Source organism: Odocoileus virginianus, chromosome 17 (assembly GCF_023699985.2).
Source record: "Odocoileus virginianus isolate 20LAN1187 ecotype Illinois chromosome 17, Ovbor_1.2, whole genome shotgun sequence".
In the NCBI taxonomy this organism is placed as follows: Eukaryota; Metazoa; Chordata; class Mammalia; order Artiodactyla; family Cervidae; genus Odocoileus; species Odocoileus virginianus.
In genome coordinates this window covers 48,711,019-48,731,211 of record NC_069690.1, presented here as the reverse complement: position 1 = coordinate 48,731,211, position 20,193 = coordinate 48,711,019, and the positions used below count along the sequence as shown (strand labels likewise).

Genomic DNA, 20,193 nt, shown 5'->3' with positions numbered 1-20,193 from the left:
TTCACAGGAAGAGAATTTAAGTATCTCAATGACCCAGGTACTGTTTTGGCATGGTACCTTATGTATTCTCCAATGTATAGTATTTCATCACATGGTAATTCAAATGAAATTAACCAATTCCTCCACAAATTCACTTTCAGTTTTACATTCCCCCCAATCAGACCACTAAACATCTTGATTATCCATTCCTATACTGGCTTTGTTCTTTACTTAAGATGATGAAGTGTTAGTCGCTCAGTCGTGTCTGACTCTTTGTGACCCCATGGCCTGTAGCTGCCAGGCTCCTCTGTCCATGGACTTCTCCAGGCAAGAAGACTTGAGTGGGTAGCCTCTCCCTTCTCCAGGGGATTCTTCCCCACCTAGGGATTGAACCTGGGTCTCCTGCACTGCAGGAGTATTCTTCACCAACTGAGCCACCAGGGAAGCCCATGATTAAGATGATATATATATCATATATATATATATATACTATATATATAATTTTGTACACAGACGGGTTCACTCTAGAAAATATTTCTAATTCAACACCTGATAAAAACACATTCCACATTGCTTTTTGGGGATAGCATGGCTCATTATCACTATACTAAAAGCTGAGACTGCAAGAGAGTAAAAAGGGATTTGTCAATTGCAATGCTGGGATCCATAAAAGGAAATTAAGAGAGGAAGTAATCCTCTTAACTATATTAGTACAATTATCAACCTCCCCAAAGAATTCTGATGAGTAAAGCTTATCTGCTGGAAAAAATACACATTAAAAAAAACAGATCTAATGAAAAAAGATACTTCCAACTAGCAGATATGAATAAATGTAACTCTCGTTAACTAAACGTACTAGATTTTGAAGACGTACAGGGAAGCCCCTGTACTATTTATTTTTTTAAAATGTCATATACGGATCTCCCTGCTGGCCCAGTGGTTAAGACTCTGAGCTCCCAATGCAGAGGGCCCAGGTTTGATCCCTGGTCAGGGAACTAGATCCCACATGCTGCAACTAAGACCTGGTGCAGCCAAATAAATGAATTAAAAAAATTTAAAAATGTCATATACATTCATTATTTGTTACAAAGCAGGGAATAAAAAGAAAAACACTGAGCAACAAAATAAATAAGGTAGTAATTAAAATATAACCCAAAGTGTAAAATATATATCCATGAGTCCGTCCTAATATACATGACTGAATAAATAAAGAAGAACAGACAATCTGTGCAGGAATCCAAATCATGTGTGTAGATCAATGCTCCCTCAAGGATATGGACTGTGACTTCCCATGGCCTAAGTGTGGGCTGTGCACAGTGACTCTCTCCCCAAAACCACAGCATGGGTGGGAGGAGGAATTTTACAATAGAGAAACCAGACAAACACTGCCTCAATCAGATGACCCAAGTTAACATCATCGGTGATGAATCATGCTGGTGGCAGGTACTCTGGACAAGATGACGAGGAAGGCACTTCACCTCTGTGGTCTTCCTCCCCAAAACACACGACACAAGGCTAACTCTGAGAAGAACATGAGACAAATCCACGTTGAGGGCATTCTTTTAAGTCCCTGGCCAGCAATCCTCAAAATCTGTCAAGGTCATCAATAATATGTCAAGTCTGAAAACCTGTGACATCCTAGAGAGACAGGATGACTAAATATAGTGGGGTGTCCCGGAAGGGATCATGAGACAGAAAAAGGACATTAGAAAAGAACTGAGGAAATCTGAATAAAGTATAGATATGTTATTAAATATATCAACACTGGTTCATTAGTGATGACAAACACACCACACTAATGTGAAAGTCGTTCAATTGTGTCTGACTCTTTGCAACCCCATGGACCATCCAGTCCATGGAATTCTCCAGGCCAGAATACTGGAGTGGGGAGCCTTTCCCTTCTCCAGGGGATCTTCCCAACCCAGGGATCGAACCCAGGTCTCCTGCATTACAGGCAGATTCTTTACCAGCTGAGCCAGGATGTAAGACGCTGTAAGGGAAGCCTGCCGCAGGGTATGCGAAAAACCCTCCGTGCTATCTTAGCAACTTTTCTGTAATTCTGAAATTATTTTAAAATTGAAAGTTAAAAAAAAAAAAGAAGGCAAAGAGTAAATTTTAAAGGAACACCATTTCTCATAATTAAAAACAGGACTCCCTAAAAGGTTTATTAATAAAATTCATGAATTAAAAAACAGTCATACTTGAAAAGTTTAATACATTTTCAAATTCTGTACTGATTTCACACCAAGAGTTTATCTCAAAAAGTAAAATCTAACAAAAAGTAAAATGAGAAGAATTTACCACTCACCATTAGCTGCCGCCAGAAAGGATTTGTTACTGCCCCGAGCTTTATTGGTCAGGTCTTCAGTTATGTCCATGTGCCGGTGGATTTCTTCACGCATTTCTTCTAGAATTTTGCAGAGTTCTGCCTCCCAGTAATCTTTGTCTAGACAGTCAATTAATTCTGCAAGTTGGACCTTTGTGCTGTAGTACCAAATTTTCTTTTCATTTTCATTTTCTGTATCTTCTTCTCTGTTTAAGAAAAAGAAAGCACAAAAACACTTTGTATGTTAGACATAATGGCACTTGTCTGACAATTTTATCTATCCAGTGAAAGTTAAAATACGTAACACAAAGACTGCACACTAAAGTTCAATATATTAACACTTATTCATAAGAGATCAAGTTTCATTCAAATTCAAGGTACTCATTTTACTTGAACTTCTAATTATTTTTATTTCCTAGCCCAACACAGACAGCATATTAAAAAGCAGAGACATTACTTTGCCAACAAAGGTCCTTTGCCAACAAAGGTCCATCTAGTCAAAGCTATGGCTTTTCCAGTAGTCATGTATGGATGTAAGAGTTGGACTATAAAGAAAGCTGAGCGCCGAAGAATTGATGCTTTTGAACTGTGATGTTGGAGAACTCTCTTGAGAGTCCCTTGGACTGCAAGGAGATCCAACCAGTCCATCCTAAAGGAAATCAGTCCTGAATATTCATTGGAACGAATGATGCTGAAGCTGAAACTTCAATACTTTGGCCACCTCATGTGAAGAACGGACTCATTGGAAAAGACCCTGATGCTGGGAAAGACTGAAGGCAGGAGGAGAAGGGGAGGAGAAGGGTATGACAAAGGATGACATGGCTGGATGGCATCACCGACTCAATGGACATGAGTCTGAGTAAACTCCGGGAGTTGGTGATGGACAGGGAGGCCTGGCATGCCGCACTCCATGGAGTCACAAAGAGTAGGACACGACTGATCAACTGAACTGAACTGAACCTAGCCCACAATAGCTTAGGATAAAATATAGTAATTGTAGATAAATGTAGCTTGTAGTAGTGGGAAGAGAAGAATTAGTACAGCAACGAAGAAAGATTTCTAAAAACATGACACTCAGAAATAGGACCTTAAAACTCAGAGTGCGTGAGTACTTGGTGGAGGATGGTCTTGGTGACACTTCAATCAACATTAAGATCATCACTGTACTCTCAGATCATCCCACCCTCGCCTTCTCCCATAGAGTCCAAAAGTCTGTTCTGTATTCTGTACATCTGTGTCTCTTTTTCTGTCTTGCATATAGGGTTATCGTTACCATCTTTCTAAATTCCATATATATGCGTTAGTATACTGTATTGGTGTTTATGTTTCTGGCTTACTTCACTCTGTATAATGGGCTCCATCATATTATCAAGTGTGAAACAGATCGCCAGTCCAGGTTGGATCCATGAGACAAATGCTCGGGGCTGGTGCACTAGGGACGACCCAGAGGGATGGGATTGGGAGGGAGGTGGGAGGGGGGTTCGGGATGGGGAACACATGTAAATCCATGGCTGATTCATGTCAATGTATGGCAAAAAACACCACAATACTGTAAAGTAATTAGCCTCCAACTAATAAAAATAAATGGAAAAAAAAAAAAAAAAATCATCGCTGTAACAATACCATGCACAGAACTTTAACCAGAAATATTTAAACTCTGTTCCGTACCTAACAGGTACTGTAGTTTAGAAACATTTCCACCAAAATGGTGGAAATGCTTTGTTAAATTCTGGTCCTTGAAGAAATCATCTCAATTGAGTGCCATCTCATCACTCTTCTTGCCTGTGGACAATCAAAGCTCAAACTGGAAAAGAGCAGAGCAGCTTCCTGTCCTGCTTAAATCTCTCTGAAGATGCCATTCACTTGTAATGGAGGTGGACACTTGTACATGAATAGTCACTGACTAAAAACATAAGGCAAATTAATGTCCAGCGCCAGACTTTAAGAAACACATGTGATGGTAGTTCTTCTCTCATTCAAAAAAACTCAGGATTCCATAGGCATGCATTAATATACAGTATCTGTCTTTCTCTTTCTGACTTACTTCACTTTGTATAATAGGCTCTAGGTTCATCCACCTCGTTAGGACTGACTCAAATGTGTTCCTTTTTTATAGCTGAGCAATATTCCATTGTACATATGTACCACAATTTCTGTATCCGTTCACTGAGGGTGGGACGAATTGAGAGAATAGCATGGAAACACATAAATACCATATGCAAAACAGACAGCAAGTGGGAATGTGCTGTCACACAGGGAGCTCAACTCAGTGCTCTGCGACAACCTAGAGAGGTGGGGTGGAGAGGGAGATGGGAGGGGGGCTCAGGAGGGAGAGGACACATGTACACTTGTGGCTGATTCATGCTGATGTACGCAGAAACCAACACAATATTGTAAAGCAATCATGCTTCAATTAAAAAAAAATTTTTTTTTAATCAGGAATATTTGTGAAGTAGCTGACAAGAACAAGTCTAACTTTCCTGCTTGCTCAAAGGCAAACTCACGGAGCTGAAAGAAGAAGGCTTTAAGAAAGATCCGGCTTTAAATGGGCTCAGTCACTTATGATACGTGAACGTGGACACAACTCTGAGTGTCTGAGCCATTTTACTCACCTCACTGGTACATGGGGATAACAGGACCTATCTTGAGGGTCACTGTGAGATATTATAAAGCAAATAAAGGTATTCTAAGGCATCTTGTTAGAGTTAAGTGTTACAGTGCCTGGAAACATCACTGACAAGTGAAAAGCGTTAGTGGCTCAGTCGTGTCCGACTCTTTGCAACCCCATGGACTGTAGACTGCCAGGCTCCTCTGTCCATGGAATTTTCCAGGAAAGAACCCTCGAGTGGATTGTCATTTCCTACTTCAGGGGATCTCCCCGACCCAGGAATCAAACCCAAGTCTCTTGTGTCTCCTGCACTGCAGACAGATTCTTTATTGTCAGAGCCATAATGACCAATAAATAGAAAATATTATTGTTACTAGTAAGGTAGTAAATAAATTAAAATGTAGTAGCTCCAGGAATGAGACATTCAATAATTTTGAAGACAGGATATATTAAATCATGTATAAATAAAAGGATATCAAACTTAACAAAAATTTTTAAGAAAAAAGATTTAATAAAGGGTCCCTGTTATCTAGCTTTGCTTTTTCAAACAGGCATATACCGACATATGATCTGTATCTCTGGTAGAGGCTTTTCACAAAAACTTCTGAAAATCATTTTTTTAAGCTGCTCTGCATTTTACCTTACAATAGGTATTTTTACTGACTTCTTATGACTGAGTGAAAACAATGGTCTATTGCAACGTAAAATGCTAAAGATGCCAGAATCCTCTCATCAAAAGATTAACAGGGAATGCCCTTGTGGTCCAGTCATAGGACTCTGCTTCCACTGCCGAGGACCCAGGCCGAACCCTGGCTGGGGAACTACTGCCGAGGACCCAGGCCGAATCCCTGGCTGGGGAACTAAGTGCCCACAAGTCATGGGACACAGCCAAAAATAAATAAATAAAAAGCTTTCCAAAGGCAACACTGTAACAAAAACATTTTCAGGTGGCTCAGTGGTAAGAATTCACCTGCCAAAGCAGGAGACACAGAAGACGCAGGTTCAACCCCTGGGTCAGGAAGAGCCTGTGGAGTAGGAAATAGTCACCTGCTCCAGTACGTTTTCCTGGGAAATCCCATGGACAGAGGAGCCCAGCGGATTGCAGTCCATGGGGTTGCAGAGAGTCAGACACGAATGAGTGACTTAGCATGCACACACATCAAATCAGAAAGCACACAGTGAGCTTTGACCAAGCACAAGAGTTACAGGACAACCTAATTCTTTGTTTTCTAAGATATCACTCTTAAGGAGTTTTCCTCTGTTACAAAGATTATCAAATTTTTTTCTTACCTGTTTGTTTTTTTTCTCTATACAGAAATATCTACAAATTTCAATGGAACAAGAAAAATATTCTACATAAAAACATTTTGAGGGCAGAAATACAATTCACAAGTGTAAGATTTCAACACGAAAATGAGATGCTAAGAGAGCAAACTTAATCAAGCAACTCACAAACTCCTGAAAGGGTCCCTATCAGATGACTAAATTAGCCCATGCTGGCATTTGCATAATTTCCATCTTAACAGAGAACACTTCACTTTAATCTTAAGAGAGAATTCATAACTTCATAACAGTGGCAGTCCATTCTAGATTGAAACTGCTCGATTAGAAAGTTTTTTCCCTTTTAAGAGAAGATACACATACCTAGTATTTCCATCAATCCATCCTGCTAGAATTCTCTGAAATGAATCTAACACCTCTTCCACACAGTCCTTCAACTCTTTCACATCTATACTTTTTACCACTTTTTTCTTTTCAGGCCAAACATGCTCAAATACTTTAACCTGCACATTTAGGGGAAGAATATGAGTGTAGTGAAAACTGGAAAAAACAGCAGAGTTTTCACTACACTCATTTTCTTCCCCTAAATGTACAGTTTGTCAATGTCCTGCTAAAAATAGCCCCTTTTTATTCTGCTCATCAAAGATAATACTCAACACTATTTTTTTTTCTTCTTGAGGCTGTAGGAGGATAAATTCATCAAAAGCATGAAGGAGTAAAACTGAGTGAACAATAAAGGCAAATGCTTTCAAAGAAAAGTTGTTTTAATATTGATGTACTTGGGCACATTTACACAATTTAAATAACCAAGATTATTTCTTCTAATTGTAAAGGTACAACAACTTTCCTGTAGGAATATACATCAATTTGTAGGTATATCTGTTTATGGGGTTATAATCTATTATCACTGCAGATGGTGATTGCAGCCATGAAATTAAAAGAAGCTTACTCCTTGGAAGGAAAGTTACGACCAACCTACACAGCATACTTACAAAGCAGAGACATTACTTTGCCAACAAAGGTCCATCTAGTCAAGGCTATAGTTTTTCCAGTAGTCATACATGGATGTGAGAGTTGGACGGTGAAGAAAGCTGAGAGCGAAGAACTGATGCTTTTGAGCTGTGGTGTTGGAGAAGACTTTTGAGAGTCCCTTCGACTGCAAGGAGATCCAACCAGTTCATCCTAAAGGAGATCAGTCCTGGGTGTTCACTGGAAGGACTAATGTTGAAGCTGAAACTCCAATACTTTGGCCAACTCATGTGAAGAGTTGACTCATTGGAAAAGACCCTAATGTTGGGAAGGATTGGGGGCAGGAGGAGAAGGGGACAACAGAGGATGAGATGGCTGGATGGCATCACCGACTCGATGGACATGGGTTTGGGTAAGCTCCGGGAGTAGGTGATGGACAGGGAGGCCTGGCATGCTGCGATTCATGGGGCCGCAAAGAGTTGGACACGACTGAGCAACTCAACTGAACTGAACTGAATCTATTTTCTACAGAAGCTGTCTCTGCAATGCTCCTTCTGCACCCCTAAACTGACCTGGCTTCCGTGAAGTCACTGATCAGCTCAAGGAGCTCACAAGATGGCAGGGGAGGACAGGCTGGAATGAAAATATTTGCCAAAAATGCAATTAAGCGCAAGTTTCCAGATTCTATGCCTATGTTTTAAAGTCTGTTTGGCTTCTACTTAGGCAAGATAAGAGGTTAATGACTAACAGTTAAATTTTGAGTTTCATTTCTAAACAAACCCACAGAAACTAAGAGTAAGGAACGCTAGTGTGGTGGGTTGACTAGTACCCCACAGAAATGCATGTCCACCTGAGACCACAGAATGTGACCTTATTTGGAAATACAGTCTTTGCACCTGTAATTATCTAGGGATCTTGAGATGAAATCATTCTGGATTTGGGTGAGCCCTAAATCAAATGACTGCTATCCTTGTAAGAGGAGGAAAAGATTCAAAGAGACATGTGGAGAAAGTGATGTGAAGACGGAGGCAGAAATCTGAGTGATGTGCCAGTCTGTAAGCTGGGAAATGCCAAGGACAGCCAGCAACCACCCAGAAGCTAGGAGGCGAAAGAAACAATCCTGCTGACATGGATTTCAAACTCTCAGCCCCAGAATCATGACAGAATAAATTCCTGTTGCTTTAAACAACTCAACTTATGTCAATTTGTTATGGCAGCCCTAGGGAACCAAAACAGATTTGGATACTGGAAAATGAACGTGCTGCTGTAACAAATACCTAAAAACGTGGAAGCAGTTTAGGAACTGAGTAATGGGAAAAGGCTGGAAGAATCTTGGGCCACTTGACAGAAAAGGCCTATCATGAAGACACAGAGGTTGGCAGAAACTGGAATTGTGCTACCACAAGCCAAGGAAAACCTCAGGTACCAGAAGATGGAAAAGGCAAAAAAAGAATTCCTTCCTAGCGCCTCTGGAGGGAACACAGCCCCACAGACACCTTGATTTTAGACTTCTAGCCTCCAGAACTATTAGAATGTGAATTTCTCACTATACTTTGTCACAGCAGTCACAGGAAACTAATGCAGCTCAAGATTCAGAGATCAAAGGCAGCCCAAGCAGGTTAAGAGCACACATTCTGGGTTAGAATGCCTGGGACTGAATTCTGATTCTGCCACTTGCTAGTAGTATCATACCAGATAAATTATTTAAACTCGTGATACCTCAACTTCTCCATCTGTAAAATGGGGTGATAGTATTTATACATCAAAATGCTGCTGTGAGGATTAAACAAATAAAAAATGTAAAGAGCTTCAAACATTGACAGCATATAGTAGGTGCAGTATGTAGGATTGCTACTATTTTGCTCATCTTATGAAGTATATGATATCTACCTTAAAACAAATAATTAAAGCAGAGTGTGGTGTTTTTTTTTTTTTAAAGTTGTCTCAGGGTGCAAGTGGGAGAGAATTTCAGGGGGGAAAGCTCTAGGAAATGGCATATATAGGCTGACTTGAAAGATAAGTTAGTTGAAAGGCTTTGAGTTCTTTGTTTGCCTGGGTGCTTTTTATTTATTTTGTTTTGGGTGGTGGGAAGCAAGAGAATAGGGCTTCGCTGGTGGCTCATTGGTAAAGAATCTGTCTGGAATGTAGGAGGCGCAGGTTCAATCCCTAGGTCAGGAAGATCCCCTAGAGAAGGAAATGGGAACCCACTCCAGTATTCTTGCCTGGAGAATTCCATGGACAGAGGAGCCTGGAGGGAAACAGCCCATGGGGTCGCAAAAGAGTCAGATATGACTTAGCGACTGAACAACAACAAAGTTAGAGAATATACAAAACTAGACATCTATGAACTTTCTGTTAAGGGCAAATGAAAGCATGTAATTGAAAAGTTTTTCAACTTGGGGGTAAAGGAGACCTGACCAGAGAGGCTGTTTTTAAAAACAGTCCAACTATGGAACAGAAAACACAACTGGGGAATGGGGAGTCACACACAGACCGGTTTGGAGATGACTAAACTAATAAAATTGAGATGATGTTGACAATGAAGATGGAGAGAAAGAGATTCAATATTTAAGACATAACTACAAGGTATAAAAAACAACACAGGACAGGAGTCTATTCCTAGGTTTCTAGCTTGAGCTGCAGGCAGTATGGTGATCCCATCACTAACAGGGTAACACTGAATGAAAGGTAGGTAATGGGGGCAAGTGATGCATTTAGTTTTAGACATGCTGCATCTGAGGCGCCTGCTATGTGGACTTGTCCAGGAGGCTGCTGGATACACAGAACTGGACATGGGCAGAAGGGTGACACGTGTTAGGTCTGATGGCAACTGAGTCAGCCAGTAAATAGGCAGCTTATGGCTGGAATGGGGAGGTACGGGTAGAAAGCTGTACAGGTTAAAAATGATAAATTAGTTCTGGAAAGTGAAAAAATGCAGAGCTTTAAAATTCAAGGTAATTTTATCCAGAACAGATAGTGAGAGGAAAAGGTGCTAATCTAATCTGGTACTTCCTACTTTATTAAAAGCCCCAATTTCAGAGCAAAGGATTGATAGAATGAAAGCAATACTTAAAAAAGATTGGCCCTCTTATATATCACACTGGAACTGATCTCTAAATTGTTTGCTCAATATCTTGGTTCTTCAGGTAGACTATAAACTCATGAGTAAGAACTTTTATTTTATTCACTAACCTATCTAATTAACATTTCAAATGACTATTACATAAAAGCAGTAATAGGAAAACTTAATGTCTATAAAATACTAGCATTACAATGAAAAAGTGTACACTTGGACTTCCTTGGTGGCCCAGAGGTTAAGACTGAGCTTCCAATGCAGGGGCAAGGGGTCAATTCCAGGTAGGGAAACTAGGATCCCGCAAGCCTCAGCCAAAAAAAAAAAAACAAAAAAGTGATTACTGCCCCAGACTTTGTTTCAGACATAACCCCTTGGAAAACAGGTCCACTGATTCATCATTTTTGGCTTCTGGACTTCCCCGGAAAGCATATAGGAAATCTCTATATAACCTGAGCAATTTACATTGTTTCAAAACTTTTCACCAGGAGTCCACATATAATCTACCACAAGGGGGAGCTTAAATGGAAATGGTTTCAATCTAACTTTGAAAAAGATGTAAATTTTGCATTTACTCAAATTATTGACAAGGAATGACTGTCATTAACAATGATATTTAAATCTTTGTATTGGACTTTACAAAGAAAATAGTCAAAATGTCTCAACACATGAAAAAAGATACTATCCTAATAAAATTCATTAAATTTTATTATCATTAAGAAAGGAAATTTGAGGGACTATGATTAAAGCTTTTAAAGCAAATAAATGTAAGAGAATAGTTTCAATGCCAAATATGTAATTTATTATTACATATAAATTATTATTATTAAATAATAATTATTATGATTACATATTACCCTGGGACTTCCCTGGTGGTCAGGTAGTTAAGAATCTGCATCCCAACGTAGGGGGCAAGAATTTGATCACTCTTCAGGGAACTAAATCCCACATGCTGCAGGGCAAGAAAGTCCACGCTCCAAAGCTAGGGAGAAACCCTCATGCCGCACAGTAAAGAGCCTGTGTGCTGCAACTAAGACCCAATGCACCCAAACATATATATAAAAGAATTTTACTGTCCAATTTAGAAAAGCAGATTATTTCATCTCATTGATGTATCACAAACCCACCCACAGGAACCTTCTTGAGTCCTTTGACTCCTGTAACTTCAAAGGTTTGCACTTTATTTAACCATTCAATGAGTGTTGCTTTACATACAGATGCTGATTTATCAAGAAACAACTTTTTCGAAACACCACTTAATTTATGTCATATTTTCTTTAAAAATGCCTTTGTTTCAAATTTATAAGATCTCAGAAAAATCCAGTCTCAACAGAGCCAAAACTATTACACTATTTTTCTTTAAGCACTGTTTTTAACAACTAAAACAATGCAAGTTGCAGACTTCTCAAGATGAGGGCTTAGAAACTAGAGTACAGTATAAAATTAGTTATTGAAAATATTCTTGGGAGGCCCCTGGCAGCCCAGTGGTTAGGATTCTCACTGCCACAGCCCGGATCCAATCCCTGGTCAGGGAATTTAAGATCCTGCAAACCACGTGGTGTGGCCAAAAAAACAAAAAAAGAAACAAGAAAAGATAAGATTCTTAAACTAGGTCCTGGAAAAAAAAAATTTTTTTTTTAGGTCCTACTTCCTAATAGCCAAAGAGTCTTGGGCAAGTCCAAGAGCAACTTATTTAACTTCTCTTGAGTTTTAGTTTTTCATCTATGAAATGCAGACAAGAACAGTACCTACATTATTAATTTTAAAAATTTATTTGTAAAATGTTTATTAGAAAACTGAACACACACATTATTCTAAGTGGAAGAACTGAGAAGAGAAACATCAGTATATATTTCTTTCTATGTGAAATGTTTAGAAAAAGCGAATTTATACAAACAGCAGAGGAGTGATTTTCTAAGGCTGAGGATGGGCGTGAGATTAACTGTAGACAGACACAAGAAAACTTTCATTCAGGATGACTGAAATGTAGAGTGACCAACCACGTGGACTTGTCTCAGAAGGAAATGTTTCCTGGGATGTGTGGCTTTCAGTGTTAATTTACTAAAATTACGGAACTGTACACCTCTAACAACAGAGTTTTATAATACATAAATTAATAAACAGCCCAGGGAATCCCCTGCTGGTCCAGTGGTTAGGATTCTGAGCTTCTACTGTAAGGCGCAAGGGTTCGCCCCAGGTCAGAAAACTAAAATCCCACATGCCACGTGGTGTGATGAAAACAAAACAAGGGCAGGACAGGGAAGGCAACAGAATGGGAGCAGAGCAGCACAGAGGAAGTATCGCTCACTTCCTGACCGGTTCACAGCAATCCTGAGGGCCCGGAGCCCTCACGGGGAGGCTCAGGACGGAGTGAGGGGGCCTGTTAGCTGCTGTGCGGCTTGCTGTCTAGGGGGCGTAAGCACCAGGCTCCCTGAAAGGCAGGGTCGCTGCCTCTTCCTGTAGAATGAAAGACTGCATTAAACCTCACACCAAGTGTGGCTCCAGTCACCTCTCCACTGGTAACGGCCCCGCCAACCCAAGCTTCCACGATGGAACGGTAAACACCACAACCAGGTATGTGGGAGGTACGGGGGCGAAAAGAGGAAATTATACAAAAATTTAAAATAACTGATAGAACCCAAAAAACACAGAGTAACACCTACAAACATAATACACTGTTTCTCACATTGGTTTCTGGATTAAGGAACAGACTGAACCCACATGTCTCATTCACGCTCGCTCTGGAAACCCTCTTGCTGGGTGCTGTGCTGAGCCGCTCAGTCATGTCTCCTTGTGACCCCATGGACAATATTCCACCAGGCACCTCAGTCCACGGGATTCTCCCGGCAAGAACACTGGAGGGGGTTGCCATGCCGTCCTCTAGGGGATCTTCCCAAACCAGGGATTGAACCCAGGTCTCCTGCATTGCAGGCAGATTCTTACCATCTGAGCCACCAGGGAAGCCCCTTGAAACCCTCTTAAAACTGCTGAAGAAGTATTTTTAAAGATGTAAACTTACAGTACTTACTTCCCTGGTGGCTCAGTGGTAAAGAACTGGCTTGCTAGTGTAGGAGACACAGGTTCGATCCCTGGTCTGGGAGGATCTTACATGCCTCAAAGTAACTAAATGCATGGGCCACAATGATTGAGCCTGTGATCTAGAGCCTGGGGACAGCAACTACTGAAGCCCGTGCACCCATAAGCCCATGCTCCGCAGCAAGAGAAGCCACCACAACGAGAAGCCCGCACATGGCAACTAGAGAGTAACCCATGCTCGCTGCAACCAGAGAAAAGCCCGTGCACCAACGAAGACCCATCACAGCCAAACAAATAAATAAAATTATAAAGTATGTTTGCATTTTTTAAAAAAGATCTAAACATATAAGAATAAAGAAACTAGATAATCATAATTCAAAAAGATACATGCACCCTCATGTTCACCGCAGCACTATTTACAACTGCCAGGACAAAAGTAACCTAGATGCCCATTCACAGAAGAGTGGATAAAGAAGCTGTGGTACATACATACAATGGAATATTACTCAGCCATTAAAAAAAAAAATGAAATAAGGACTTCCCTGGTGGTCCAGTGGTTAAGAATCTCTCTTGCAATGGAGAGGACGTGGGTTCAATCCCTGGTCAGGGAACTAAAATTCCACATGCCTCAGAGCTACTGAGTCTACAGGCCCCAATGAAAGATCCCACATGATGTAATGAAGATCCCAACTGCTGCAACTAAGACCTGCCACAACGAAATAAATAAATACTTTTCTAAGAAGAATGAAATATGCCATTGTGCAGCAACATGGATGGAACTAGGGACTCTTAAACTAAGTGAAGTAAGTCAGAGAGAGAACAACAAATACCATATGATATTGATGACATATGGAATCTACATAAAGGGTACAAATGAACTTGTCTATGAAACAGAAACAGCATTACAGATGGGGAAAACAAATGTATGGTTACCAGTGAGTAAGTGTGGGGAGGGATAAACTGGGAGACTGGGATTGACATATATACACTGCTATATATACAGCAGATAACTAATAAGGACCTACAGGATGGCACAAGGAACTCTACTCAATACTCCATAATAGCATATATGGGAAAAGAATTTTTAAAACAGTAGGTATCTGTATGTGTATAACTGATTCACTTTGTGGTCTACCTGATACTAACATAAAATTGTTAATCAACTATACTCCAATAAAAATTTTTAAAAAAAGATTAGAGAAAATAAAAAAGACAACGACAACAGCAGCAAAACTGGAAGCAGGAAAGCAGATGGACAAGTGATAACTGCCTTTAACAGAGCCAAGAAAGTGCAATCTGAAATATAAAGGGTGGAGCTGAGAACCAGCAATCACAATACTCAGAAGGCACGGAAATGCAGAAGGAGTATCGACAGCAGCGAAGGGCTTGGCAGCTGTGTCAGGAGCAGATCTAGAGACCACGTACTGACCCACTTTAAGCCACTAAAGGTTTAGTTACTACAGGAGGTAAAAGTGAGCTTCTCTGGACCAGGGGACACCAGGAACAAAGGTACTGTACAGAAAACCAAGGAACTGAGTGGCTCTGCACACAGTATGGAGAAGCCTCCAGAGAGTCCCTTGGGCTGCAAGGAGACCAAACCAGTCAATCCTAAAGGAAATCAACCCTGAATATTCATTGGAAGGACAGATGCTAAAGCTCCAATGCTTTGGCCACCTGCTGCAAAGAGCCAACTCACTGGAAAATACCCTGATGCTGGGAATGATTGAGGGCAGGAGGAAAAGGGAGCAACAGAGGATGATGGTTGGATGGCATCATCAACTCAATGGACGTGAGTCTGAGCAAACTCCAGCAGATAGTGAAGGACTCTGGCAGACAGTGAAGGACAGGGAAGCCTGGCGTGCTGCAGTCCATGGGGTTGCAAAGAATCGGCCACGACTGAGCCACTGAACAAAAAACAAAGCACAAAGTAAATGTGGCGTGCATGGTAAATGCAGCCCACGTTCTCCACCCAGCCAGCCAGACCCTCAGGCTCTACGCCGGACACAAGAAAAGGCCTCTCTGGACCACCTGACAAGTTCAAGAGGAAGGGCTAAAGATAGTGAGTGCCACTGGGGATCACCAAGAACAAAGATTAAGAAAAACCACCTAAAGGCTAAGCTCAAAATTGACAGAGCCTACCCACTTGCTCAGAACTTTCAATCAGCTGTATAATCCCACAAGGTTAATCAATCAAGAGCAGAAAACTAAGGATTAATAGACATCTAAGGATGGAAGAGACAAAACAAACGAACAAACAGCAGGAAGAAGCAGACTAGAAGGAACAGAGATCATGCAGAGAGGGAAAAAATAAATGGAAAACTATCAAAACTACCAAAAATAATCTTCACAAGTAAGAGAAACTTTTATTCCCAGAAAATAATAAAAGACCAGGATTTTATGTTATTTTTAAAAAACGAGGATGATTTTAAGAACAAGAGAGCTCTTAAAAAATAAAAATATGACAGGAAAGGAAAAATAAATAGTAGGGCTTGAAGACCAAGATAAAGAAATCTTCCAGAAAAACTGAGCAAAACATACACACACCAAGCAACACACACGCGTGCGCGCACACCCACACACTCCAAAGAAGACAAAGACAAAGAGGAAAACTGGAGAGAAAAGATAAAATCAGAAGACCAAAACAGGAAGTCCAACATTCAATAAAATAATAGTTCAAGAAAAATGAAACAGGGAACAGGAGAGGAGGAAGTCCTCAAGGGAAGTTCTCAGAACTGACTCAACTGTCAGACTCAAAGTGCCCACCACACACACAATGGACAAAAACAAGACCCCCATGAGGTCGTATCACTCTAAAACGGCAAGAACCACCAAGGCAAAGAGAAGGTTCTATAAGCTTCCAGGTAAGTCCAAGCTGGTTCTATACAAAGAAGCAGTGAATGGATTCAGATTTCTCAATAGCAACACTGCAAGACGACAACTGTACAAAATTCTGAAATTCGCTGTTTATTCTGTGCCATTTTTAAAAAACTAAGGGTGGGCCTGGCTAAGCTCCTCCTCTCTACCTGGCCTGGTCTGGCCGTGGGCTGATGAAGTTCCTTCTCTCCTCTCCACGCCTGCTCTTTCATTTCATCCCACGACAAATTTTCTGCTTTGACCTAGTTCTGAGAGCTTGAAGAAGGCTCTGAAAACTTTAGAAGCTGCAACTACAAAGCAGCCTGCTCTCTCTGACCATACTTCTACAGGCTGTCCAAAACCAAGTCCACACTACAACCCTGTCCATCACCCTCACTAAGGTTAACCCTCTGCTTTCCCAGACTTTCTCCCACTCTTCCCACTGCCCTGTCTGGAAGAAATCTCTTGAAAACCCTCGGGAAAGCACAAGCCAAGACTATGACCATGTGTTTGCTGGGTTTATCTTCTGAGAGACTACAATCAGTACAACAGCACCGATCTTTCCTGAGACAGCTCGTTTGTTCTTGCTGCTCCTTTTCATATACAGATAGAGCAAAACTAAAAAGCGAAGCAAGAAAATCCTAACACCAAAGTTAGCACGGAGACTATCCTGGGGAGTGAGAGTAGGGGTTGGGGGCGGTGCAGGGAATCTTATGGGGGAAGCGTCCACAGCGGCATGTGGCTTTCCACCTAATAATTAATGTTTTCAATTAATTTTAAGTAATTAATTTTTCCATCCTAGGTATTGAATACAATGGTGTATACTTTGCTTTTTCTCATATACCGTTCTGTCCTTACAATTGTAAAAACTTGTTTTAATGCACACATTCCTTCAAATTAGTAGTTATTAAACTATACAATTCATTGGGCTTCCCAGATAGTGCCAGTGGTAAAGCATCAACCTTCCAATACAGGAGATGTAGGACACGTGGGTTTGATCCCTGGGTGGAGAAGATCACCTGGAGAAGGACATGGCAATCCACTCCAGTATTCTTGCCTGGAGAATCCCACGGACAGAGGAGCCTGGCAGGCTACAGTCCACTGGGTCGCAAAGAGTCGAACACTACTGAAGTGACTTAGCACACACGCATACAACTCATTATTTAAATCACAAAACTTTGTATCACATCGGCAGCACAGCTCTGCTACATCAATCATGAAGGAAGCTGGCTTAATTTTAAATACACACCAAAAAAACCTAAGACCAGATTTACTCACATTATGAGTCTTCGGTTTAAGAACCAGTATTTCCTCCGACTTCTGTCATATCCGATAGGTTCATGTCGAATATAGGGTTTGTTTTTTTGGATTTCAGCAACGCAGTCAGTCACACCAGGCACCTTATGTGCTACACAGACTTCACACTGCCACTCATCCTCCGGCACCTCCTCGAGCGGCGGCTTCACACATTCCAAATGGTACACCGCCGAGCAGGTCTCGCAGCAAAGCAAATCCCCGAGTTTGTGACAGACCCGACAGTGGTCGTCATACTGGATCACCCCTTCAGACATCAGCTCCTCGCGGGCGATGTTTGTGGTGAGAAACTGATCGACTAGGAACTGCAGGACTTTGATTTTGTTCTCCACCGGTCCGTAAGGATAGTCCTCCGCCTCCTGGTAAGGAAGCACGTGATGGTACTCCCTGTCACTCTCACAGTACACCCGCAGCACCTCCGGCCACGTCATGCCGTCGATGAAATACAGCGTGGAGTTCACGCTGTCTTTCAGGTCAGCGGGTCCAAAGGTAGTATTGGAAGTGTCTTCTTCACGCAAGACGGCTTTCAAAAGCACGACGTGCATCTCTGCCATAAGTGTGCACTGCTCTTGACTCACCAGAGCCGCACAGAAGTCCTCGAAGCGAAAAGGAGATAACCTTAGAACCGTGCCAAAGTTCCGCAATACCTCATAAATGGCAATAACATTCATTATATGCTCGTTAGGCACCATTAAATCCTCAGAGGACTTGGGAAATTCAAGGGGCGGGATGTCTTTTTCTTCCAATATTGGAGAACGAGGCCGATGTACTCTCGGTTTTCGCCTACCTATAAAGAAAGAAATGGTATAATTACAAATCAAGACCTCATTTCTACAAACTATGGGTTTTCTAGTTTTTCCTGTTTGGACATATACCCCCGAAAAGAGATATGCCATACTGCTATTTTTCTAATAACTGCCAAGTTCAAAGAACACCAAGAAGCAATGATTTAGCTCTGATCTTTAAGTCTGTAGAAAATCTAAATGCAAAGTTTTCCCATTATATCCCAAACCAGAAGTACAAAATAAATTGCAATTATATTCAGTTCTCAATTACCTAGAGGGGTTAACTGGTTTATAAGTAATCATGATAAAAAAGTTAACAGTGTATTTGTGAAAGACCCGACGAGAATATAAATGAAAAAAAGACATCTCCAAGAGAACAGGCGCAACCTGGTGCCCCGCTGCACTAAGAAATGGCTCTCAGCAATCAGACAGGAAGTCTGCTGGTGCAGCAGCCCTCTTCCTCAGCCAGAAGTACTTCCAGAGTTCTACAGTGAAGCTCAAGGTTAGGGCTGAGACAGAAAGGAAGAAGGAGGAAGGAAGAGCAAAGACAAGCAAGGTTCCAATACTGGGAGAAAATGAGGTCAGGGGTTCACTTAAGAAAACAGACAACAGATTGTAATTTTTCAGTATAAATTAAGCAATAGCAGGTGCCTGCTTGCCAAGTTACGAGCTGCGATGTCCAGTCTAGGAATACCTATGTATGTAAATAAATATACCAACACATATCATTTGAGAGCTTAGTTTATAACAAGCATGCAGATCTCATTCAATTCTCAGAAAAAGTCTATGAAGTATTTTAATAAGAAAACTTGTGGAAAGAAACAAGTTTCTCTTAAAACGCTATGCCTACATTACTATTATTACACTTTCCAATGATGTTTACAGAACAAGAAATGTATTTTTAAACACCAGGATTAATTTTATCAAGATCAGTTAACACTGAATTCATTTTTCACAATTAAGCTTTATGGTAACCATGGATTTGGGCTGCTGGTCACCTCCTGATTGCCTCTTCCGTCCCCCATTCCTAAGCCCTCCTCAGGTCCAGCTAACTCTCATTAGGTACAAACTAAAAGGGTACAGGACACCAGGAGAAGAAAGTACACTAAAGGATATAAAAGGTCAAGATCTTTTATACAAAGCACTACTCCTCATATTCATTCACTGGAAAGATTTTCCAAATAAGACTATATCCATTACTTTCTGTAGAAAAAGGTTCAAGGGATCACCCTAGGCAAGACTTCGCAGGTGAGCCTATATAGTAAGGGGCTTCCCTGGTGTCTCAGTGGTAAAGAATCCGCCTGCCAAGAAGAAGATGCAGGTTCCATCCCTGGGTCAGGAAGATCCCCTGGAGGAGGAAATGGCAACCCACTCCAGTATTCTTGCCTGGGAAACCCCATAGACAGAGGAGCCTGACAGGCTACAGTTCATGGGGTTGCAAAGAGTTAGACACAACTTTTAGTGACTGAGCACCCACCCTACGTAGTAAGGAAAGAAACTTCCTTCATCTTAGCCAACTTTCATCTACTACAAAGATGCAGTTTTCACAGACTCAACTAAGTCACAGAATCACCATATTAGTGATAAGCATCATGATGGTAATCCAGTGAATTTCACTGTCTTCTGGAAATTATTTGGGTCTCAGCTGCTTAAGTATAAATAAAAGAAAGCCGAAAGGGATTAAGGGAAGACTGAACCTAGAGGAATCCCTCAAATCCAAGAGAAGAAATACGAGTCGCCAACTGAGACAAACCTGCTTACAGAGACAGTGCCTGTGCTCCTCTCGGCTGTTCATGCAAAATGCTGTCAAATAGAGTCCAAGTAAAAGACTGCAGAAGCAAAGGTTGGAAAAGAAGTTCGAGGACCAGAACACAGGGATCCTTAAACGTTAGGTGCAGGCATTTGTGCAGCACTTTATTCAGACAGTAATGAAGGTTGTAAAGAGAATCTGAGCAGGGCAGAGACATGA

The 20,193-nt window shown here is 41.1% G+C and overlaps 1 protein-coding gene across 12 annotated transcripts in view; it reads right to left on the bottom strand.

Annotated features, from left to right (window-relative positions):
- The window catches only part of BPTF (bromodomain PHD finger transcription factor), a 132,263-nt gene that overhangs the window by 75,280 nt on the left and 36,790 nt on the right, over positions 1-20,193 (bottom strand). For all 12 annotated transcript variants that reach the window (XM_070479764.1, XM_070479762.1, XM_070479767.1 and 9 more), the window contains exons 2-3: positions 17,404-18,226; positions 2,288-2,511 (exon numbers count right to left, since the gene is read on the bottom strand). In XM_070479764.1, coding sequence (XP_070335865.1) covers positions 2,288-2,511; positions 17,404-18,226 — 1,047 coding nt within the window. The remainder of the gene's footprint in view (positions 1-2,287; positions 2,512-17,403; positions 18,227-20,193) is intronic.